Below are 25,264 nucleotides of genomic sequence, written 5' to 3'. Positions count from 1 at the left end.
TGACTATCCAAGTTTAAAAATCTATGACAAATAAAAGCTGGAAGCCTCTTTCTAGATTGTATCCTTTCAGATAGCATTTATGTATCCTAACATAAGTACATGTTGTCTGTGAGGAATAGACTTTATTCATTTTAGTCTTTATTAAAGAACATTTAAAAAGGAAATTCAATTCTGATGTATCATAGTATATATAACCATTTGTAAAATTCAGTTTATATAGTAATTGCTATTGAAAATGGCACAGCATTTTAGAAGATCTGAATCAAGTTTTCTGTTTGCTCAGCAAGGGCTTCAAAGGACTTTTAATTATAAATCACAGCAAAATCAGATGTGTAATGCTAATGTGATAAACATAGATATGCCAGTAAAAAAATAGGGATTCACTTTTCCTGAAGTAAAACTTCCTGGTTCACAATGATTTAGACATGGTAATTTGTAAGTTTTACTTAAAGAGTTCTGGTGCAACTAGTATTGAACAACTGTACATTTTAATATAAAATTTACACGAAATAATTCAATCCATTATTTAAAATATTCATAAATTAATGTTCCTAGTGTTCATTTTTAAGATTAGGCTCAAAATATTTTTTTCTGAGAACCCACACTGTCCTATTCTGATATGTGTGTTTTAATCTTGCCTGAACTAAGAAAAATTTAAAACTGTAATAAGACATATTTAATACCAGAAAAAAGTCTATCCAATGACAAAAAACTCAGAAAATGGAATAGCATAAAAGTATTTACAGATAGATACAAGAACTCACTTTAAATCTAACCAAAACTGAATGGGAAATGCTCTTCTTTAGCCACTAGCTATATCATTGAATCTGTATCCAGTCAAAGACTCTAGTACAGTGTTTCCCAAACTTGACAATTTTAAGGCATGAGGACTTCAAGTTGAAGTCCTCATGCCTTAAAATTGTCAAGTTTGGGAAACACTGCTCTAGTACAATTAAGAGGTAGTATTCCACTAGGAAGACAACACTCCAAGCAGTCTGCCCCCACTAATACATATAAAACAAATACTCATCACACAAAACTGGTTTTCGGAAGATTGCTTTTTTTGAATACCATAATATATACGTTTCATTTCAGTTTTATTTTTATAGATATAAATTCAGTTCATTTAACCTGTCTTTAAAGTTTTGGAGGCTTACATTTAAATTAAGGTAGCTTGTTCAATACCAGTTATAACAGATGGCCATTAATATAAAAACAGTCAGGAGAAATAAACATTTTGCTTAAAAGATTTGACACCAGTGATCTTAATGCAAGATCAGAAACTCAGCATCTATGATTTTATCCATGTATTTATTTTGTAGATGGGGCACTACGCCAGCCCAGTCACATTATTTGATGTTCCCTTCTTCACCAAGTCACTCTTCAATAGTGGTCCCAGCAGGAAGAAGTCTTCTAGCATGTAGCTAAAATGCCATTAATGATAAAGAAAACTGTTGCTTCAAAGATGGGACTTGGTAACCCTGAGACCATGTCTAGATGACCATATTTAAGTTTCTTAAGTCAAAATATCACTGAGACTTTTTACGAGGTGCAGCCCTTTTATGGCTCTGACCAGAGATCCCTATTCCAGGTCAAGAGCTTGCATTATGACAACACCTTAAACTTCAAATTAAGTTAAGATTTTGACTTTTTCCAAACTGATAATTAAAGGATCTTATCTTCAAATAGAAATCTATGGTTAGAAACAGTTTAAATGCTGCATGAAGAGGCTGCATTAAGAGTTTAAACGCTGCATGAAGAGGCTGCATTATTGACAAGATTTATTTAATTCTCAATTAGACAACTACATAAACCGGACCACTGTTCTAAATGGATCAGGCAAAAAATCCTGCATTTTGTGCATCCTAAAGTGGGAAGGGACATGGATGAGAGAGAAGGTCCTTGAAATGTAATAAATTCTGATCATATTCCCATATATGGGAATAAAACTTTAATCAACTCCAGCCCAAGTTAGCCAAATTATATTTTAATAGATGGCCTATGTAGATGTTTCACCACACATCAAAATACACTCCCGGAAAAGCAGAACTTCATGTCAGTTTTCACACTGCTGAGAAAATAAATTTCCACTCAGCATTTAAACATGAAGTTTTCAATTTTCCATTTCTACAATGACAGCTTTAAGAAAAAAAAAAAACAAAGGACACAGAGTGTTGCCATTTTTTTCTTTTTTAGCAGCAATGAAATACCACTAGCCCCTTCTTTACATATCAAATTCAAGTCACAACCAGTGGTAGCTGCACCACAGTTCACCAGGTACAAAACTGCTAGTTTTAAATTAATAACCTGAAATTTTCCCCAGAACATCCCTTTTTTTTTTTTATAAACAAACATTTTGCTAATTTTGTACATAGGCTAGCAGGCTTGTTTCAATATGAAAGTGCTAAATCATTTACAGATTTTATCAGTTATGTAGTGCTACAATAAGTGTCCGATATTCTACATATGAACAATCTTGATAAATGGAAATAATGAAATGTTAAGTAAGGCCATCCAATTGCCTTTATGTACATTAAAAGAATAGATACCCATTGGGGAGAAGAAAAGAAAACTGGGCAAATACTCAAGTCCCACAGTTGTAAAAATTAAATTGGCCTTCAAGCTTGTGTACTGTAAATGAGACCTTTCCAACAGTCCTGCAGCCAATGCCTATTTTCTTCATAGAAAGGAAGCTGCCTTCAAGACATCCCCTCTTAATTTCCAATGTCCACAGTGTCATTTGAAGCTCAAGTTTCAGGTTCTTCCTATCTTCATAAAACCTTCTTTCCAGTATTAGGTTGCATGATCAAGTTCCACTTCTGGGTTGCTTTTTCTTTTTAAAATATTCAATTTCTACCAATTCATTTAGCGTGAGCTGTAGATAACATGAACCAGTTCTGGAACCACTATATTGGGAGGAACACAAGCTCTTCACTACAATCACACAGTAGGAGGAAAAGTAGTGATAATTCAATTCATTCCTGGGGCTGGACCACCAAAATTAAATGAACTTGGCACAACTGGAGCACTGAATTTATATCCACCATGTTTTTCAATCATTTTGGATTCTGGAAGAGATAAGATAAAATTCTTCAGTGTCACAAATTGTTTCTGTAAAGTAAGTTCTTCACAATCAACAAAAAGTTCTAATATTAAAAATACCTCAAGAGATCCTCAAAAATCAGTTGAGTAATATGATATCACATATACTTTTTCAGTCTTAAAGAGAAACAAGGAAAGAACGTAAAATTATCATGCTCATCATATTGAATATGACTGGTTCAAAAAAGTGTCCTGATTTAAAAGAAAATGCAAAACCAAAATCAGTCTCTTTTGTCATGAACAATATAGTAATTTGATTAAAAAATAAAAAATTATCCCCAAAATTATTGAAAATAAATAAGATTTTAAACTGTTTCTGTGTCCACAACCTTGGCTGCCTGTCTTTAAGAGAAATGTCTTCAGAGATCCTCATCTAATAATTGGGATTAAAATGTACGTCTTCATTCTCATCAATTTATTTTGTTGCAAGCCATATAGTGTTATTGAAAATATATTTACACAATTTGAGCTACAGATGTGGCTGATCCTTTGACAGAAGGAGCTGTAATGACAAAGAATTGCTGATTCTTTCTGAGAATTCCACAACAACATACACCTCGACCTGTCTGGTACTCTTTTTGATTATGTGTTTTCAAAGAGAATAGGCTATTGACCTTACAGAGCATATCTGAGAAATATTTTTAGCACTCAGTAAACATCTAATTTGAGACAGATTCATTCTCTAGCACAAGAATCCTAATCCCCTTTCACTGAGATAGCCTCCACTGTCCCCACTCTTCTAGCCAAGGCTATGGCTACCAAGGAATTTATTTCAAAAATGCAGATGTTAATGGGATATGTTTGATGGGTCCAACAGGAACCCTTGTTTAGGCCTGAAGGACAAGTCCTGTGACAGAAAGTGATATATGACTGACAATGAAAGGAGGCTTACATCTCTGAGGAAGTGTACATGATAAAGATAACAGATAAGGGGAAACTGTTCCCCTGTCAAGAAGATAAATCCCAAAGTGCAAAGTAGTTGCAGCTATCTTCTGATCCACTTGCCAGAAATCTCATAGTTCAGAAACTATGCAAAATCTGAAAGTTTATTGCTTACCCAGCAAGTACTTCAAAGAGGTCCTTGTTAGAAACTGAATGCAACAGCTAAGCAGAGATCTGCAAAACCTTGAACTTAAGAGTGCAAGAATGACTTCCTGAAGAATGGTATGGATATCAATATCTACTTTGACAGGTAGCAACTCTCCAAGGTCTCATTATTTTGTAAACTAGAACTACTTACAATTGCACCTAGAACTTTCTGCAACAAGTCAGAACTTTTACAAATGAGTTACAATCCATTCCTTTATGCTAGCCGACACTGGATAGGCAGCTTCTAGTTGAATGTCTTAGGTTAAGTATTACAGAAATAAGACAGGTTCTGGGGTGAATGTTTATATCGCATAAAATCATTCTCTGGTCTTCTCAGCCAAATCCCACAGGACCAGCCTCTGATGTCCTGTGATTTTGCAATATTATTTCTTGCAATATACAGGGTTTTGCTGTGTACACAAAGACAGCAAAATGGCCAAACCCAGCTAATGAGGTCCCATCCAATACACATGACTGCTCCCCATAAGCTATATATTTCAGATCCATTTTGTTTTGGCGGGATATCAGGATAGTTTATTCTCATAATCTGCATAATTCAGACTGAACAGACCTATGTTCTTTCTTAAGATGCTGGCTATGTTCTTTCTACTGGAATGAATGCCATCTTGCTCGTTTTAGGTTCCCAGTTGTATCTTGTATGTTTCCTGCTGTACCAGAATAAAAATGAGTCCTCCCTCTCTTCTCTAACATATTATTCCACACAGCACTTACAATTTGCTATTGCCATTGTAGCAACGGACAGAGGGCATGTCAGATTCACATGTCCTCAATGTAGGCTTAAAGCTTGGATCCTGCTGTGCCTACTTTCTTGGTAGTCAAGAGAGCAGATCATGTTAGCTGTCAGCAAATCACTGCTAATGGTGCTAACTACAACTTCCTCAGGATACATAAGGATTACTAAATTTGGAGCTGACCAAGTCTAGTCCTGGAGAAAGAAAGGCTGCTAGAGAATTGTCACAGTGAGTGGCACCTATAGTATAGCACAGAGCTCACTTTGTAACCCTCTATCTCTGGAATTGTTTCTAGAAACTCATCTGGCTTCAGTTTGACTTGTGCATAATCTTCCCTGAAAAACTTCTATTCCTTTGCTTCCTTGTGACAGTCAAACATAGTTCTATATGGCACATCAATCCACAAAAGCTGTGGCTATTGTGGAATGCTTTTTAATGGCACTAGTGCTCAAGGAACCAAGGTCTTTTGCTGCTTCCTATGGTCAGTCTTCCTCTTTGTTGCATGGGAGTTTGAGGACCAGTGACTTCCATTTCTCTCCAGTGCTCACTGAAACTTTTTCCTTGTTGCTGTTCTATAGTTTGAATATCTTTCTCTTGTGCTTGGTGGCTTCTTCTACAGGATCTGAGGAGCTGATTGCTGACCAAGCCCCTCTGAGTAACTTTACTAGTCTTACATTGGTCTTGCAAAATCCTTCTGACAAGGATTCTTTGATCCTTCTACACTGCTTGTTCTGAAGGCCATCTGAAAAGGACATGTGATTGTTCTTTTTCTTCTCAGCTCTAATATCTTCACCTGTCCTGAAGATGCAGAGTTAAAACTAAAGAAGAGCGTATTTCTTCATGGGAGAAAAAGTCTAACCCAGCCTTCTAGTAGAAGAGTTAAATTTAGCCCATTCTTCTTGGCTCCAACTTTGGTGACCAAGATTTTCCTAATTTAAAGATGAGGTAAGATGAAACTCTTTCAGGGTGAAACACATCCCTCAGCAAAATACTAATGACATGAACTTAATATATCCATGTAAAATTCAATTAAAATGCATACCCTGAGCAGCTCTTCGCTGATCTGCTAAAGTTGCTATGTCCTGTAATTGTTTTCTTTGATCTTCATTAAGACCACGTGTCAATGCTTGGTACCATACTGGGTTACGATTCTGAAGTGCTGCAAAATATATCAATCTGTAAGCATTTGGAAAGTTCTATGCAAATCTTAATTTACTATTTTTAGATTCCTCTTGATTACTGTTGATAGATCTTAGTCTGTTCTTTGCTTTCTTGCTGCTGGTGTTTTAATTTTGCTTTTGCTGTTATAATTAAATATCCTGCTCTGGGATTCTTTATGGAGAGATTTTATAAATAAATCACGTTAATTATACAGTCTTTAACCCAATGGGGAAAGAATGCATAATTAAATGCATCAATCCAATAAAACTTATTTTTATAGATGTTTTGAGGTATCATTTTCCTTTTTCAATTCATTCTGAAATTAGTTTTATCTGCACATTAATGAGCAACTGAAATTTGACTTTATTACAGAATAGGAGCGATCAATTTATTTAACAGATGATAGGTGGAGTGCTTCTACCATTGTGGACTAGAAATAATAAAATGTATATCATCACTAAAATTATTTTCTCTCTTCTATTCTTTAATAAGGCAGATATATGTCAGAAAAAAATTCAAGCAAAATATCACCTGAGAAATACTAGGTAAGAGTTAACTGTTATTCCATTTTACTGAGAAGAAAACTAGTTTTTCTACATCTTTCTTTTCTACATCTTGCTTCCCCCAATTGCTAAAATTTTTCTTACCAAAGTTGAAAGATCCAAGGTTGTTCTTTCCTTCCAATGTCTTTCCTTTCCCCTGTCATTTTTAGACCTTTCCGCCTAGCTATTTCCATACGGAAACACAACCAGTAATCTGACACCATAACAACAATTTGCTATAGTAATAAAAACATTTGCTCTAGCCAAGATAACCTAAATATTTATCTCTGATAGTCTATTTTTTACAATAAAAAGTGAAGTATCTATTAATAATTCTGCTAAACTATCAATTTCCATCAAACCTGACTCATTCCAGATTTGCTGAATGCTTAGGCTGCGCCTTTTCAAATTCCTTGAATATCTTCTGAATCTTTTCAAATTACATGCATCCCTTGAGTTCCCATATTCCTTACAAGTTCTTTAGCACACCACATTGACAGTATATATTTCAGCACACAGGAATACAGATTTGCAGTGAAAATTATGGCAGATCTTACTCTGAAAAATTGCTTTAAATATTTGATATTCATCAACAGGGTTATCTTCATCATCAATAATAGTTGAATATCCCTCCAGTGCTGTCTCTTCAGCATCATCATCTTCCCAATCCTCATCATCTCCATCTTCTCCAGCCTGTTTTGCCAAAATCTCTAAATACTCTTGACCATCTTCATCAATATCATCTTCATCACTTCCCAATTCTTCTGTAACAAACGAACGGTTTTAAAAGTGGCCAAAATTTCATCCAGACCTTTCTCCTTTAATTATTCCATTATTTGTAATGCATAAAATTTCCACACCTTTTTTTTTTTAAAAAAAACATGGTCTTTAATACGCTAGGCTATGAAGAGAACACAAATTTAATCATCTGATATCACATCACAGAGCTACCAAATGATATCTGTTAATCAGATGTAACAACAAAAGAACATTTAATGAGTTGGGCCAATGATTCAACAGTATAAGTCTGCTTAGCTTTATTTTCATAAATAAGAAATATTGGAACAGATTGAAGAGCACAATAAATATAACTAAGTATATGTGATACCTATATTCTGGGGACAAATAGTTCCAGAAGATGAAATATACATTTCCTGGACCATATTAATTTTCCACTCTTGATTTTTTTACCACCACCACTCCATTCTGCTTTTCTGAAATTAATCTTCCAAATGGAAAGATCTTTCTAATTTGAAAAATTAAATTCCAAAAAACGGTAAGTCCATGAACAGCCAAGTCATTTCTGTCTAGAGAAGAAAATGAAACATTCCAGAGAAATTCTAGCAATGCTAGTTTTTGCATATTCTTAAGACATGGCAAAGGACTAATTATTCATATGTAAGAGACCCAAACAGAATAGAGTACTGTATAAAAAATGAGAGGTACATAAATACTTCAGACCAATTAAAAGGCAAAGATGAAACAAACACAGGAAAAATCACAAGATATAGTCAAAACTTTCCTGAAAAACTTTCTATAGCTACACCAGCAATGTTGTTACTCAGCTCTACAGGAAAGGCCATTGCTTTACCTGCGTCTTCATCTTCCTCAGCTTCATCATCATCATCATCACTGTCATTTTCATGTTCAGCATGGCAAGCATATGCTCTTTTTAAGCCATTAAATAAAAGTATGAAAGCTGGCAAGATCTGACCCGAAACCTGATTTAAAACCTGCGGTACATGTTCCAGGTCAATCAATGCACACAGGCCTAGCACACACATTTTTCTGTCATGAAGTCTGGAATAAGAAAGAAAATGGCATATTACGTTTGGTTTTAGGAAAGATGCCACCGATTCTACCTGAGATATTTACAAAGGGCATGGCTGAACTGATCAATGTGCATACCCAACAGAGCTTGTTATGTTTTTTATCATACAGATCTAACCCACATTCCTTGAAGAAGCTAGACAGAAAAGAGGCACCTGTTGTATCTATATAGTCCCTTCTCTCTGCATTAGAATTTAATGAATTAAAGCCATAATCCCAAAAACAAGCTTACCCCAAGAAACAGTCTACATCATTAAGCCACTGTGTAATGAAATGATTTGTAACAGGTTCCACATTATTGGGAAAGCGAAGATTTTCCAAGGTATTCAGAAGTAGATGAGGATTATAATAGAGAGCAGCTATGGCAACCTGGAGGCACATTGTCCGTAATTCACTTGTTTTAACTTCTCTAGTTAATCGTTCTAAAGCAGCTTCCACAAACAAGGGTATACACTAAAGAGATGGAGGGGAAAGTCAGAGGCAAATGTTAAAACATCACTGTAATGATAACATTTGATTTTCAGTTATCTGTATCTTGCAATGCATGTATTAAATTCTTAACTTTTAAACTCTCTAGTGTAACACTTCCACAGCTACTCCGATCTTCTCTTTCTCTATCTCCCCTCCCCTCTAAGATTTCTTCTTAGGATGAGCAGAGATAATACAAATAGTCCTAAACTTACAAAGTTTGTTTAGTGACCGTTCAAAGTTAGAATGACACTGAAAAAAATGACTCACTACTATTTTTCACACATACTACCCTCCTCATGGTCACATGATCAAAATTCAGACACTTGGCAACAGGACCGATTGCAATGTTCAGGGGTCATGTGTTCTCCACTTGTTAGCATAAATCTTTGCCCTTCTTGCTTGGTCAAGACTGCCAAACAGGAGATTAGGAATTTGTTCCTGGCAATAGTCAATGATTCATTGCAGGAGGAGGAAATGCTAGTTATGCTGGAAGAGCTGTCTTTGTTGGTATAGAACAGTGTTTTCCAAACTTGACAATTTTAAGGCATGTGGACTTCAACTCCCAGAATTCTACAGCCAGCAATGCTGGCTGTGGAATTCTGGGAGTTGAAGTCCACATGCCTTAAAATTGTCAAGTTTGGGAAACACTGGTATAGAAATATTAGACAAGATAAGAGGATAGTGGGCCTAAAAATTAAAACCAGACTTTAAAACTGAGACCTTTTGCTAATGGTTGACTTTTCAATTTATAGCGCCCTCTGAGTATGCAATCTTTGCTGAAAAAACTGAAAATATTTTGATGTGATAGCAGGCTTTAAAATTAACAAACGGAAAACAAAAATGTTGGTTAAAAATATGATCGCACAAGATCAAGATGTTTTGATAAAGAAATCTGGTTTTAAAATTGAGAAAAAAATTAAATATTTGGGAGTTAGAGAAGAATAATTATGAATTTGAAAAGGACAAAATTGAATTTGATGTAGAGTTCTGTACAAATGATGATATTATTGCTAAGAAAAACTTTTAAGTGATATTATTGCTAAGATAAAAACAGAGGACAAGATTGTACAGAATCCTCAACTTAACAACAGTCCATTTAGTGATCATTCAAAGTTATAATAGCACTGAAACAGTGACTTATGACAGTTTTTCACACTTATAACTGTTGCAGCATCTCCATGTTCACGTATCAAAATTCGGACACTTGGCAACTGTTTCACATTTATGAAGGTTGCAATATCCTGGGGTCATGTGATTACCTTTTGCAATCTTCTGACCAGTAAAGTTTTTAAGATTTTTATGAAAAGACTAGATAGCCACTTGTCTGAAATGGTATAGGGCAGCGATGGCGAACCTTTTAGAGACCGAGTGCCCCAAAACCGGCCCACTCCCGCCTCGCCCACCCGCCTCGCCCTGCTCCCCCCACCCTCAGGTCCATTCACCGCCTGATGCCGATCGCCCAGGCAGCTCTGCAGCACATTGGCCACACCCTCTTCCCACACCCTGCAGCATCATCTGCTGCCCAGCTGCCATGTACTTGACTGCACTGCTCCACGCAGGCTGCACCCGAAGGTGACTCTTCTCCAGGGGGCTGCTGGTGTGGAGGGGGCTGCGGGGAGAGGCAGGACTGGGGTGACGGTGTGCACGCCCACATAGAGGGCTCCAAGTGCCGCCTCTGGCACTCGTGCCATAGGTTTGCCACCATATTATAGGGTCTCTTGCTTGAGCAGGAAGTTGAACTAGAAGATCTCCAAGGTCCCTTCCAACTCTATTCTGATTTACAAACTCAACAGGAAATCAGATTCACTTAACATCCGTGTTACTAACTTAACAACTGCAGTGATTCATTTAACAACTGTGTCAAGAAAGGGCATAAAATAGGGCAAATTCACTTAACAACTGCCTCACTTAGCAACAGAAGTTTTAGACCCAATTGTAGTCATAAATCGAGGACTACCTGTATGATAAAACAGGCAAAAAATATATAGATGAATTAATGGGTAAGTATCTGGAAGAAAGAGTTGAAATTTACAATGAATCATAATCTTAAAGAGAATTTTTATAAAATGAGTAATTGTTGGTATATGACAAATAATAAATTGACACTTTTGATGAAAGAAAAGACTTTGATAAATGTTATTTCTACTTGGATACCACTTTTGGACCTTTTGTGAGAAACTGGAAAAAATGAAAAGTTGATTTTGGGATTTGATATGAGACTATGGTAGTAATGTAGACAAGTGTTAACCTTACAATAAGAGCTTTATATATTCTTTTAATCTATATCTGTACCAAAGAAAATCAGAAATCAAGACTTTAACCTTTTCCCTTCTCCACACTTTTATTCCTGAGTTTCCTTCCTTTCCTGTTTATCTTTTAATTTTGTAATTCTTTTGAAAATAAATAGTTATATGAAAAGAATGTGAACTTGTAGTTTTTTTCAAATTCAAATACCTATTACGCCTATGATATAATGAATGTTTCAGCTTTTGTATTCCTTCTTGATGGAACAAACTTTTTAAAATTCTTTCCTTTTTTATTTATATGCAAAATTTGATGTTTTATTTTCAAATGAGCAGGAAAAAAAACAGAAACGTCAGAATGTTACAATATTGCTATAATTATAGCAGCAGCCCTCAACTTTTTGGGCACCAGGGACTGGCTCCATGGAGAGACGTTTTTCCGTGGACCAGAGGGGGCATGGTTTCATATACTCTTTGCATCCCGTAGATGTGGCTTTGCTTGTTTGCATGGCTGGTTTCTGGCATGCCGCAGACCAGTGCCGGTCCATGGATCCGGGGTTGGGGACCCCTGACTTAGAGGACATGTATTTATTATGATACTATTTATTTATATATAGATGGTAAGTAACTGACCATTTCCACAGGCTTTCAGATATTTCTGAAGATACATTTATTTAACTTACCTGATCAATGCCACGACCTTTACATTGCAAAATGATAACTTCTAATAGTTTTGCTGCATGACATTCTGCATCTTCTCCTGCTACGCCTGTAAGGACCTAGGAAATACATGAACTATGAATTTTGGTACTCAGTATTATCATTTTTATAAATAAATTCAGCTGTAAGAAATATTCAGTCATCTCTTAAGTTTCATCAATATATAGGAATAAATCTTTTTATATATCTATATGAAAAAAATTACTTTTTCAAAAAAGTAATTATTTCACATTTTCAAAGCCAAATTCCAATTAAGAATCTACAAATACAAACCAGTAAAAGATCTGAAGGTGACTTATCAGTTTTATACACTTAGTGGAGGGTGCCACATGGCCCCAGAGAACCATTCCATTTTACTTCTGTAAAATGATCTGCACAGTGCTGAGGAAATCTCCGGAAGTCTGCACAGTGCTACACATGCAGGGCTAGGGAAGCAGAATTCAGTGGTTCGTGCCGAAATCAGCAGCCATTTTCAGCGTGTCCACAATTCTGACAGTCATACCAAAATGGTGATCACTTCCAGGAGGCTGCCATGCAACCCAGGAACAAACCACTTCATTTTGCTTCCTTAAAGTGCAGTGTTGAGGAAAGCTGCAGAGACCATCAAAACATAAGTGCACAATGGGGGATGGAGAATGGAGGATGGAGAAGAGATCTAAGCCCTACCTGACCCAGTTGGGAGTGGGGAGGGGAGAGGCCTGAGGGGATCTGGGGGAGAAACAGGCCCAAGGGCTGTGGGGAAGCTAGGTACAGGAAGTGGAGTTAAGGGGGGGGGGCTTGGGAGGTACAGGATAGATGGGTCTGGGTCTGCGCTAGGCCTTCCCCCTGAGGTACCCCATGCTCCGCTTAATGATCCACCTGTTTGTCTAACAATTATATCAGGAAGAACAGGGATGGAGGTCATTAAGTGAGACGATCACACTTGTGACTGTAACAGGGAAGTTCCATTACAGTCATCGGTTAAGAACTACTTGTACTACATATAATAAAGGGGATGGGGAAAGGGAGAAGGGAAAACTGAATTAATCTATCATGCTGGAATTCAGTTCCAGATTGAAAATCCTCCTGTGCAGAAATACATTCTGTGCAAGAAATCTCCAATCAATACATAAGAGAGATTGTTTATTTTAATAGCTATGATCACTAAAAGAAATGAAAGCCAACTTTGTTTAAAATAAAGGACTTGTCTGCCAGACTTTACAAAGGCCAACTTTCCAAAAGAAATGTCTAACATTTGGCTCTGCTTGGGTTTTTGACAGCACACCTGGAATTGCCATTCATGCAGCAGTTAACAAAATAGTGACAAAGGCGTTTCAAAATTCTACCTCACTTTGCACCAATATGTTTGAGAATTTGGAGGCTGGTCAATGATAAACTTGTCTTTCAACATCGTTAGACCAGTACTATGATCTCATGTTGCTCTTTGGCTGCAGATTGTATGTGAGCAATATAGTCTATGTGCAGAACGCAAATGGACTTTATCACTAGACATAGATAATACACTATGCACATTTGACTGCAGCCATTTAAATCTACTCTGGAGGAGGAATTAAAATCATAGCACACATAATCTTCACATCTCTCTTTTCCTAGTTTAAAAAAAGACAAGGCAAAATTATTCTGAGGAGGATACAATGGGTTACCTACCTTTTTACACATACTGTAGATCATTTCTAGGTATTTTGTATCAGACAGGAGCGTGTCTGTATCAACAGTCACGTAATTATGCAACAGTGGCATCATATCTGTATTTAAAAAGAATGCTACAAATGTTATACATGTTCTTACCTCTTAATATTCATGAAAATAAAATAAAAAATACAGTATGCATTAGCATTTCAGTTTATGTCATATCATTTTCCCTTTGTAACATGAGCCTCACAAGGCATAAAGTATTCACCTGTAAAGTAATCAAAACCGTCCTGCTGAAATACATCAAAGACCAGAGGCAGAAGTTGCCACATCTGTGCAGAGACTTGCTGACAGGTCAGACTGTGAGCCAAGGAGAAGATTTCCTCATAGAATTCTGGAACAGATCAAAGTATAATTAAGTGTGATTTTGGTCAAATTAGTAGTAGTTTTTAATAGGTTTGTATTATTTAATACAAAAAATTACCTAAAACATGCTGTTGTAAAACTGTTCCAATTACTTGTAAACAGATACCTTCCAACTGCTGAGTAATCTGAAACAGAAAATTTAAATGTAAGACATGTATGAGATTGCATACTTTAAAATGGAAAATCCAATTTTGAAAATCAAATAGTATGTTATCCATCCTCCACGATCCATATTCACTCCTTTTCCCTTCCTTACGTGATGCCTATAATTTTTTGTACCTTTCCAGAACGACATTTTTAATTTGCTTTATCTTCCTGGTTTTATTTTTTCTTCCAGTCCAGTTGCAGAATTTGTCAGAAGCTATTTTATTCTAGAAAATGGATGTAATATTGAAACCTGAAACTTTCAGGGATAGTTGACATACAGGTGGAGAAAAAACATAGGACTTTTTTATATATGGCTATGGCAGCAAGGTTGTTATATGCCTAAAGTTGAAAAGAATATACACACAATGGAAAGAATGGATTTTGAAATTAACGGAGCTAGCTGAGATGGCAAAATGCTTTGCTCAGAGATAATAATTTGATTAAATTTCATGAAGCTGGAGGCAATTGATAATTTTTTGCAGGATAAAGAAAAGAATCAGGTTTTGACTTTGGATTTTGAAGCTTAGATTGGACTTGACTAGATAAATAATTGCAGTTTTTAAAATAAAAGGTTATCTACATTTGGTATCTCAGGTTTTTTTAATGAAATTAAGATTATTTAATCAACACTGAGTTTTAGACTATGAGTAATTTAAGGTATTTTATAGATTGGTGTTAGTTCCTTAAACTCAGAGAGGTGGTTGAATTGTCAATATATGCTATACTAAAAGAAAATCACTTTTGTTATATTTGATGTGTTTTTTGTCACTTTGTTTTGCCATTCCCTTTTCTTTTAGTTTGTATTTTAAAGCATGTCAAAATTTAATATATGTATTATTTTTAAAAGCGATTTTATTCTGAAACCCTAACCCCCCCAACACACACACACACACACACACACACACACACACACACACACACACACTTTTCATTAAGAAACATGGCGGTTTTTAGCTTTCCAGCCAGAAAGCTACCAAACACAATGTTTCCGCACAGTAGAAAACTGGCTCTTTCCATAGCCTTCAGAATAATCACGAGAAGAGTGCCGGCCGTTGAAATGTTTCTGAAGGCAAGGAAGACTGGATAAATCCTTTCTACTATTCAGAAACATCATGTTCACTAGCTTTCTGGCTGGAAAGCTAATAAATACAATGTTTCTGAAGGGCAGAAGATCTCAGATCTTCACGATACAAGCTTCTTTTCTTCAGCCCCCCCCCCCCCGCGAGTTCCTCCCTGCACGGAGGATGAGGAAAATCTTCCAAGGAAGTAGCAGCTTGCAACCATCTCCATTGGCTTTTGCATTAACGTTTTAGGGAAGGCAACAGAGAAAACTGCAAATGACGATCACGGGATATATGTGCGAACAGGTTGCAATGTGCCCGAATTGCAATCATGTGACTATGTGGGCAGTGCAGCTGCCATAACTTCAAGGATGGACTGTAAGCAACTTTTCCTTAGTCTCTTGTAACCTTGAATGGTTGTTAAATGACCGTTCATAAGTTGAGGACTACCTGCATTCATGCAATAATCAACATAATTCTTGCAGTTCATAAAAATCCATCTAATACCTTCCCCCTCAAAAAACACCAGGAAGATGCTATTTAGTTATTTAGTTTCATAAATACTATAGTCAAGTTAAGACAGTTTGCAAACAGTTACAAATAAATCAAAAAGAATTTAAGCCAATTAAAAAGAGCTCCCGTAAGATCAATCCAACGTGGGTAAATACATAAGTAATTAAAAAGAAATTTGTACAACTCATGTATTTTATGACTTAATGCTCCCAATCAAATGAAGTTTGATTGTATTACTTTATTTCTACAATAAGTAGCAGTGAGTTTGTTCCACTCAATGATATAGCAATATATTATAAATATAATGAATGAATAAAATACACAAATAAAAACATGGCTTAGGCTAAAGGCCTATCTAATCCAGCATCCTGCTCCTCATAGGTTAGCTAACAAATTAGCTATGCTTAATTAAAAAGTACGATATTTTTTGAATATCAGATGTGATTGCATACAACAGAGGAAAGCTACTGCCTTCATAGTTATCTTGGAAAATACCTAGAAACACAGATAGGCTATCATGGAAAAAAATATACTAGATGAATCAGTTTTTATCCAGCAAAAATGTATAGATTTTGCATCAGTTTTCAGTCATTAAATAATGTTTTATTACTTATTTATGTTTGTGCTCCTTTGTAATTTGAAGCATTTTGAAGACATGAACAAATAGTAATACACATTAATTTTTACTAAGAAAGAGCAAAACATTTTCATTAAAAAAATGGAGGGGAGAAAGTATTTTCTTTTAATATTCATACTATGAAGTGCTGGTTAAATAGACAAGTTTTAATTAGCTATCTAAAAATGCTATAGTAGCATCTCAAATTTTGAGTGGAACATTCCAGAACATGTGTACCATTGTACATTAGACCCCCTCCCTACACGTTGCACCAGATGTTATTTATCAATGTTCTTTACAAGTAGCAATTTTACTTGTATTAGAAATTATACCAAGTAGCTGAAATTCTCTGTTCATTTCATCGCTACTAGATGCAGGATTGTATTTTTAAAAAATATAGAAATCATATTTTTGTCTCATTAGTTTAGCCTGCTGCTTAATTGCCCAACAAAAACCTGTCACAGATCAAAAAAATAGTGTTGTCTTCCCCCAAAGAGCATCCTACTAAAACGGGAAAGAGGGGGAATACAATTGCAAATAACCACAAAAATCCTTACCTCTTTGTGATCTTCAACTACACTAAGAAGTGTATCAATAGTATTCAAGATACCCATGGCTGTTACTGCTTTATCATCACTGCCTTCTTCATCTGGTCCTGTCTGAATCACCTGGTTAAAAGTCATTGCCTAAAAACAGAAAAAAAATCTCAACTAAAATAGAACCAGGGAACAAATTTCCAAGAATGTATACATGTTTACATTATAAATAAATAAACATGCATGTGTGACAAACTATAATCAAGAGAAAAATTTGAATTTTGTTTTCTTATGGCTCAGGGGATCAAAAAGTTGATTCAGGGTTTAAGTTTGTGGCTGACAAGAGCTATCAAAGAGCAAAAGTCGTTGCAAATCATTCAAAACAGACACTCAACAGAGCACTGTCATTAGTGAAGCACCTCTCTTTCTTCCCCAATTGAGGTGATCTCAAATGAAGGCAGAAAAATGAATTCACATCTTATTTTTTAGTATTTTAAAAGGGTATTTCTTGACACTTTCGTTACTCCGTTATGGATTTATATGCTGCACTTAGCCACAAACACGTTTACCAGAGTGTACATAAGCACAGTACACACATATTTAGGAAATATCAAGAGTGAATTACAACAAATAGAAACACTAAAACAGATGAGATTGGCTACAAATACATTTAATAAATAAATAAAAAATAAAAATGTACTGGGCCCAGACTTACCAAGTGCTGAGTCATCTCAACTGCTATAGGAGTAACTTCTTCACTATATTCACAGATCATTTTTTGAATTACATTGGTAAGATCATCATTCTCAGTTTCTCTAATTATGTGAAGAAGGGCCTGCATTACAGGTCTAATGAATGGTGTTATATATTCTTTAGCTGCAAAGGAAGCAAGAATAAATATGACTTTTTTATAATCAGTAACAAAACTGAATGACTTAAGCATTTATATTTGTTTTTTTTTTAAAAAAAAATATGGTCTGAAAAAGACCCTTTCAAATATTATTTAATTTTGCTGCTGGCTTTATTTCGAACACGATAAACCATATTTTATTAGTATACAATTCCACGCTCCCCCATGCCCCTCCCTGAATATTTGTGCTTATTTCTCCCTTATATGGAAAGAGGAGGCACAGTCCTGGTTCATTCTCCCTTCTCAGTCTGCACCCATTGAGTCTGTTTTTCTAAAAATTCTCCCCTTTCCTAGCAGTAAGATGCTCCAGCCCTCAAGGACAATATTCAAATGGTTCCAACAGACTAAATAAGAGATCACAAACTCATATCCTTCCAGGTCAGCTCAGCTATATTCAGCACAAGAATGATAGCTAAAAGCAGGATACCATTAGAGTAATAAGAAAGTGGAGTTCATGTGTCTAATCTAGAACCACTTTTAGGTCAGCAATGGGGTGGTCTCACAATAAGAGCTAGGAACTGTCAGCTTTCTGCTTCAATATGGGATTGTGTTTCTGACCCTAAACTTGTGGTTTTATGAATGCAGCTATTGCATCAACCCTGGTGGTGATAGCAAACTGATGCAGGGTGCTATTCCACCTTAGCTTGTTTTACTTGGACAACCAGCAATGTTTCTTGCTGGAGCAAGGAGATGTCACAGGGCTAGGCAGAGCAAGTTCCACCCTATAGGAGGCAGTGGCAGGATCTACAATTCCAGTATTCCAGGAATGAAATGGAATGGGATGGGATGGGATAGGATAGAATTCTTTATTTGCCCACTGTGACTGGACACATGAAGAATTTGTCTCTGGTGCATAAGCTCTCTGTGTACATATTGAGTGGAAATAACCTAAGTATGAATTTGCTTCTAACAATTGCAAATAGACAGGGTATAATTTTATTTCAATAATTTATCATAAAGTATTGACTTGCATTTATGTAATAAAACATTAACAGAGAAATAAACATGGCTGATTACAATTGATACCTTCTCTACTGCTTTATCACAAGTCTGGCTATTTTTCACTTCTTGTTTAAATAACCACATGCAATGAAATTATGAGCTGACAAATTATTTCACATTTGCTTTTAATTTATTTCCTGATTCTAAGCTTGTTTGACAAAGAAGAAAATGTACCTCTCTCTTGATTACTAATCAAAACTTGCAGTGCAATGGCAGCTTCCACTTTAACAGGCATTTCTCTATCATCAATCAGGCATCTTCTTGTTAACTCCAATGCTGTCTGAAGGTTCTGGTCACTCTTAAACTTAACTTCACAAAAATAATGGAGAACCCAGCAAGCCTAGTAGAGTTGGTAAGCAGTTAAACACATTTAATTATGGTCAACATGCATATTATTCTACATATATTTAATTATTCCATTAAATTATTACTGTCAAAATTGCAAAAAATATAATGCTTCAAGCACATTGGATGATTTTTTTTTCATTTCCCTCTCCACTATTATCTTTGAGAATTTGTAAATTAGTTAATGATAAACTTGTCTTTAGCTAGCCAAGATCAATATTATAGTCTCTACTTGTCCTTAAGCTGCAGATTGTACATGAGATCTAATGCAGAATGCAAGTGTACCATACTGTTGATTACAGCTACTTTAACTTTTATTTATATTTTAGCAGGCACAGGGTTACACAATCAGCTTTATAAGACTCTAAGAAAACTCAGCAATATATTTTGTGGTAATATTGTGCATTAAGAGCTATCTCACTTTTTATAACATTCCATTATTAGTCTTATTTTATAGTAGCGAAAAGATTCAGTATGAAACTTATATATACTAACTTGCTTGATATTCAAAATCTTATTCTATAATCCTTATAGAAGACAAAATTATTTTTCTTTGATACTCAAAATGTTATTCTACAATTGTTACAGGAGACAAAATTAGATAATATTGAAATATTCCATAATATTTGCTCTATAAACAGATTACAGAACGTTATAGAAAAATGTCATTAAGGCTAATGAAATTATTTTAATAGGAAAACAATGTTACCTGGAGGCAGAACAGGCAGACCACTGTTATATTTGCCTATTTCCCTTGAAAATAGAACTTGCAACTTAAGAATTGGTCTACTATTAATGTATGTTAGTTTGTTTAAATATACAATATATTTCACTTTTTTTAAAAAAAGCTCAAAGCAGGATCTCCATTTCTCTCCAGCCATGAGGCTAAATTGAGAGTGACTGGCCGGCCAAAGTTAGATGGTAAACTTCCAAGACTGGAATGGATTTGAGTCTTCATCTCCCTGGACCTATACCTTAAGTATTACATTATGCTGGCTGATGATGGCATTTTATGGAACTCGAAATTCTGACCGTGCTTCTGGATCAAGAGGCTTTAGCAAGAATAAGTCATGTCCTTATAACCTTGCATTCAGATTATTGTAATGCAACCCTACACTGGACTGCCTTCAATTTCAATGTGGAAATTACAGCTATCACTAAATGCTGTCCTCTGGCTATGACCATTCATTCAGTAACTGTTTGAAATAAAGATGGTGCTGGAAAAAAAGGACCTACAACCATTTTGAGATCCACAGTATCCCATAGTCAGCCAGCATGATGTAATATTTAATACGTAGATCCAGGGAGATAAAGACTCAAATCCATTCCAGTCATAGAAGTTTACTGTCCAACTTTGGTCAGTGAGCGAGTCACTCTCAATGTAAATGGTCATCACAACAGCCCTGTGATCATGTGACCAAAATTTGGGTGCTTGGTAACTGGCCCACACTTACAACTGCCACAACATTTGTGGTCATATTCTCCTGCCTTATGCCAACTGGCTCAACTTCAATTTCCCCCAGGTGGTGACAACAGAATACAGCAGCCTTTTAGTCGCACCAGCGGCCAAAATAGAATAGATTGGGAGGGAGAAGGGGAGGAGTTGAAGCAGAGGCAGTTTGTGCAGGGCAGAAATGAGTCGGCATCTTCTGGCTTAGTGATCCTGAAATCATCCCCTTAGGCCTCAGAAGGACTAAGTTGGGAATGGCCTTTATTGGGGTGGGAGCTGTTGAGAGACAGAAGACATGATTGCTATTTTCAACTTTCCCAGGCAGCTCCTGACAAATAAAATCAATGGGAAAGCTGACAGGAGACCTCAAGTCATAGTCACAAGAGGTTCACATTTAATGACTTCAACTGGGACTGCCAGAACTGCCACTGCTAAGCAGTGAGCCATGTGATGTTTTGCTTAATGACCACTTTGCTTAGAGAAGGAAATTCCAGTCCCAATTAGGGTCATAACCAAGACTATCTTCAATAGCAACATTGAATAAGCCTGTTGCTTTGTACTTGCAGGACTATCTGCTCCAAATAAAATCTGCCTACATTATGTGTTGGCCAGAAGGACATGCCATAGATTCCCTATTCAACATTCAAGGGAAAGAGCCTGTATATTCACCCTTCTACCTCCCCCTCAACACATTTACATTCTGGAAAACTGTGAAAGTAAAGTTTTTTTCAGAGAACCTTCAAAGTAGACAGCACTTCTTAATTGAAGGCAAACATTTTGGGGGAAGGGCTTGATATGTTATATAACTGTACACATTGTGTTTTGTGGTATGATTTTATAATATATAGGATCCCTGAATGTGATAAGGATACAAACACATGTATTAAATACATTATCAAACTGATTACCAGAATCATCTATTTCCCATCACTTCACAACTTTTTAAAGAAGACTAAGGGAAGTTTGTGTTCCTTTACATTCTAGAAACTTCCAGATGTCGGAATCCAGCTTTGCACTTACCCTTGCTCTCATGTAGCCCAGCTCATTACTGAACAGAGGAAACACATGATTCTGCAACATGTACTCCATCTGATCTTTGTATATCTTTTTCTGTTGAAACATTTTTCCAAAAAGTAGATCAGTCTCTTTTTTTACATATATAACTCACTTCTCAAAAATATTTTTTGATTTGTCCATCCTATTAACATTAGTAACCGGGCTAAATAGTTGCTAACTAAACTGACTCTGGCCAAAACAGTAAATCACAGATAAAAAACTTTTATCTAAATTATCAAAATAAAGCAAAGACACTGAAAATGATTCATATATTACAAAAGTTACTTAAACCTAATCATGCAAGAGTTGTTTGCTTAACTTCAAGCAGAAATCTGTTAGGGAGTCTGAAAGTCAAAATTAACTGAATTTAAGAAGTATAATTCTAGATAACCTATTTTGTTAGATACAGAATAGTGATAAATACACAAAAGGTACAAATTCAATAATATATTATCATGCATTTAGCACACTAGCACCATTAATTTATGTGTATTTTACAAGGTCTATTTCTTAAAATTAATTCCTTTGAATTAGAAAATATGCCTGAATTCATCATGTGGTTGTGTTGGGAAAGTGTAGTTGCTTAATTAAGTACAAGCCTTCCTCAAGCAGTTTCAGGAAGACAAATATCTTAACATTATGTGTTGGATATATTTTACAGTATAAAGGTTGAGCAGCCTGAAGTTACTGTAACCATTGCCAACTATAACAAATATTCTAAGGCGATCATGATTGCAAACAGTCATGAAACAACCAATCTTACGTCAAAGACTATCTGTAGTGAAAATAAGGCAGAAAAATCTTAAGACATTTAAAGCAGGGGTCCCCAACCCCCGGTCTGTGGACTGGTACCGGGCCACGGCATAATGGCAACCGGTCTGCAAACAAAGAAAGCCCCATCTGTGGGATGCAGGCAGCACACAAAACCACTCTCTCTCCAGTCCGCGGAAAAACCTCTCTCCGTGGAACTGGTCCCTGGTGCCCAAAAGCTCTGATTTAAGGATCAACAAATTTCTACTTACTTTCAAAAGTATTTCAGCCAAAGAACCAATCATATGCAATGCTCCATCTTTTTTACGAGGATCTGCATTTGGCTCTGTAAGGATTTGGTAACAAAAGCCCATTGTTTTTTGCAGGACCTAGAATGAGAATTAAATAAATGCCCAGATATAGTTTGTTAATCTATTTCAATCAATCAAAAGGTTCAACCAATATTCTGAATTGAGTAGCTCCTAATGACTAAGACAATGATGGCGAACCTTTTAGAGACCGAGTGCCCAAACTGCAACCCAAAACCCACTTATGTATTGTCGGGTGCCAGGTGGGCGTGGCTGCGGTGGTAACGGCAGATTGGGTGGGAATTAAAAAGTTCAATCAATCAATTCCAACTTTGCGAGATCTTTTTTTCCTGTGAGAAGTTAAAATTGATTGATTGATTGAACTTTTTTTTTTTTTTTTTTTGCACACGGCAGCGGGGGCCTAAAGCAAAAAGGTTTTATAAAACCCAGCTGAAGGCCTAGGACTGGGGCAATGGCACGTGTGCCCACAGAGAGGGCTCTGCGTGCGACCTGTGGCACGCGTGTCATAGGTTCGCCACCACGGGCCTAAGATATTATCTGCCTGTATTTAATTTTTCTAAATATCGTGCATGAAAATTGCTTAGAAGTAATGAAGACACCAGGGTTAAAACTGTCTTTGGGAATTCAGTTAAAATGAAAAGGTACACTATTGATTGCAGGAGCTATTAACAAGAAAAATCTAAAATCCTTAAGACACATTCTGATATTTTTTCAAAACTATAAAAAAAACTAAATACAGTTCTAGCCACATCATCTCCACGATGGAATGGAATGGGCTGGATTCTCAGGAGGAAAGAGATGTCTGCCGGAGGAGTAAGAGGCAACTCAGTTCATATAGTTTGTGTGAGACAATGAGGGTAAAGACAGCTCCTCCTTAATAGTTCTCAGAACATGTGCTTCACGGCAAGATTTTCTCCATAGGTGTGGAATAATAAAGAAACCTAGTTGGAAGATGAAAGATGTCTTTCCTAGTTTTGGGAGCTGTCATGCTTGGGAGTCAGAACCTGACATAGTAATAACAATGCCAATGGTACAACCACTGCATCTTACATGAATCATCTGGGACTTCAATGTCAGGGAGATGGTGAGAGGCAGTCAGCAGAACTGAATTCTTTCACTAGTGTGCCATATTCTGATAACAAACTAATGAATATAGTGAAAGCGTGCAGACTGGAAGCTTTGCTTGTCACACAGTTTCTATGGAAAGTAGCTGAGTGTGCCACCTGGAAAAGCCCATGACGCCCCCCAGAGATACTTCTTCAAAACCTTCTACAAGCAGTTTTTCAAGTAAAGTATCCAATGGTCTACATACGAGATTTAAAAAGAATTTTATTTTTTTGGATTTAAAGTAATCTTTATGGAACATACCTCTTTCCTTTTACCACATGCTGTAAACAACAACGTTTGTGCAGCAGTTGTGGGGGAAATGAAGTCTTCAAACACATCTATTAAAAGAATCAATTTACATTATTTGCCTTTTGAAATGTTCACGAATTAATGCAAAACAAACATAAAGGATTCATCAACCACTAGAAATTTCCATTCTGAACTTCCATAAAAGCATTTTTAACATGCTTAAACTTCTGCCTATTTGGAGAATTATGAATATAAATGTCTCAAAGCTGCAAAATGAGTAACATTTCTATAATTTTAGATAATGTAATAATCAACATATTGCATATTAATATCATTTCAACAACAAAGTCATCTAAAATGTATTTATTAAGATTCATCTAGGACATATTGCATTATTCCATGCTGACTGAAATTTCAGATTTGTGAAAAGGTTTTTTTAAAACAAAAACCCTCTTCTTGGATCATGCTGAGAAAGCCGCATAAATTATTTTGTTCTCTGGCAAGTCAACATCATTTTAGAAAATTCCATAAGTCAGTTAAGTGCACAGAATAGACCTAAGTTGGAAAAAAGAAATATAAAACGGATCCTGGAGCATGTTATAAACCTAAAGCTTTTGTTCTATGCAAAATTGCATGCAGTAATTCCACTGAGTACAGTAGGATTCTCCTACATATAACTGAGTTGCTGATGTTATACTTTGAAAAATTTAAATTCAGGGATTCAGTGACTGTAACAGATGGATGAGTGTTAGAGAGAAGTGGCATTTATATTTTGTATGTAGAAGATCCCAGTCCGTTGCTTGGCATCTCCACCTAAAAGGATCATATGGTGGGAAAGACCCTGGAGAGCAGTTGATTGTCAGTGTAAAATAAAATAGATACGATGACTGGCACAAACTAGCTTTCCATGTTAAAAGCATAAGAATTACATACAAGAAATTTTTCAAAGACCCATGGAAGAGTTACTATTGGCTCTGGACAGACTGAACTGTTACCAATTGAAACTAGTAAAAGTAGAAGAACCTTACTTAATGGAAGAAAGGTCATACAGTACTTGTCCCATTGCATCTTGCATGCCTCATATAAGACACCACAACTACCACTAGTAAATCTAAGTCATGAAAATAGGTTTTGAATTATTTTTCTAACACATCTGACATTTTTGTTTTACTGTGATCTTGATCCATTTCATTTATTATGCAAAGCCTTGACTGGCAAAACTGGG

The 25,264-nt window shown here is 36.0% G+C and overlaps 1 protein-coding gene and 1 non-coding gene across 3 annotated transcripts in view; both read right to left on the bottom strand.

Moving 5' to 3' along the window:
- Positions 1-1,042: 1,042 nt before the first annotated feature.
- IPO7 (importin 7) overlaps positions 1,043-25,264 on the bottom strand; it is a 41,643-nt gene continuing 17,421 nt past the window's right edge. Inside the window, exons 11-25 of one of the 2 annotated variants that reach the window (XM_039350245.1) lie at positions 24,052-24,128; positions 22,627-22,743; positions 21,569-21,658; positions 18,928-19,093; positions 17,557-17,717; positions 16,863-16,991; positions 14,027-14,093; positions 13,811-13,936; positions 13,558-13,655; positions 11,874-11,969; positions 8,709-8,929; positions 8,238-8,446; positions 7,204-7,410; positions 5,986-6,102; positions 1,043-3,068 (exon numbers count right to left, since the gene is read on the bottom strand). In XM_039350245.1, the coding sequence (XP_039206179.1) occupies positions 2,971-3,068; positions 5,986-6,102; positions 7,204-7,410; positions 8,238-8,446; positions 8,709-8,929; positions 11,874-11,969; positions 13,558-13,655; positions 13,811-13,936; positions 14,027-14,093; positions 16,863-16,991; positions 17,557-17,717; positions 18,928-19,093; positions 21,569-21,658; positions 22,627-22,743; positions 24,052-24,128 (1,979 nt within the window). In that variant the 3' untranslated portion in view covers positions 1,043-2,970. The remainder of the gene's footprint in view (positions 3,069-5,985; positions 6,103-7,203; positions 7,411-8,237; positions 8,447-8,708; positions 8,930-11,873; positions 11,970-13,557; positions 13,656-13,810; positions 13,937-14,026; positions 14,094-16,862; positions 16,992-17,556; positions 17,718-18,927; positions 19,094-21,568; positions 21,659-22,626; positions 22,744-24,051; positions 24,129-25,264) is intronic. The other variant, XM_039350246.1, reaches the window with a different exon arrangement.
- LOC120311100 lies at positions 13,250-13,430 on the bottom strand. The gene has a single exon (XR_005557523.1). It is a non-coding gene; the product is annotated as a small nucleolar RNA SNORA23 (small nucleolar RNA).

The sequence above is a fragment of the Crotalus tigris genome, unplaced genomic scaffold, assembly GCF_016545835.1.
Source record: "Crotalus tigris isolate CLP2741 ecotype Arizona unplaced genomic scaffold, ASM1654583v1 scf7180000018308.1980950, whole genome shotgun sequence".
Taxonomy (NCBI): domain Eukaryota; kingdom Metazoa; phylum Chordata; class Lepidosauria; order Squamata; family Viperidae; genus Crotalus; species Crotalus tigris.
This window is presented reverse-complemented; position numbering and strand designations above follow the sequence as displayed.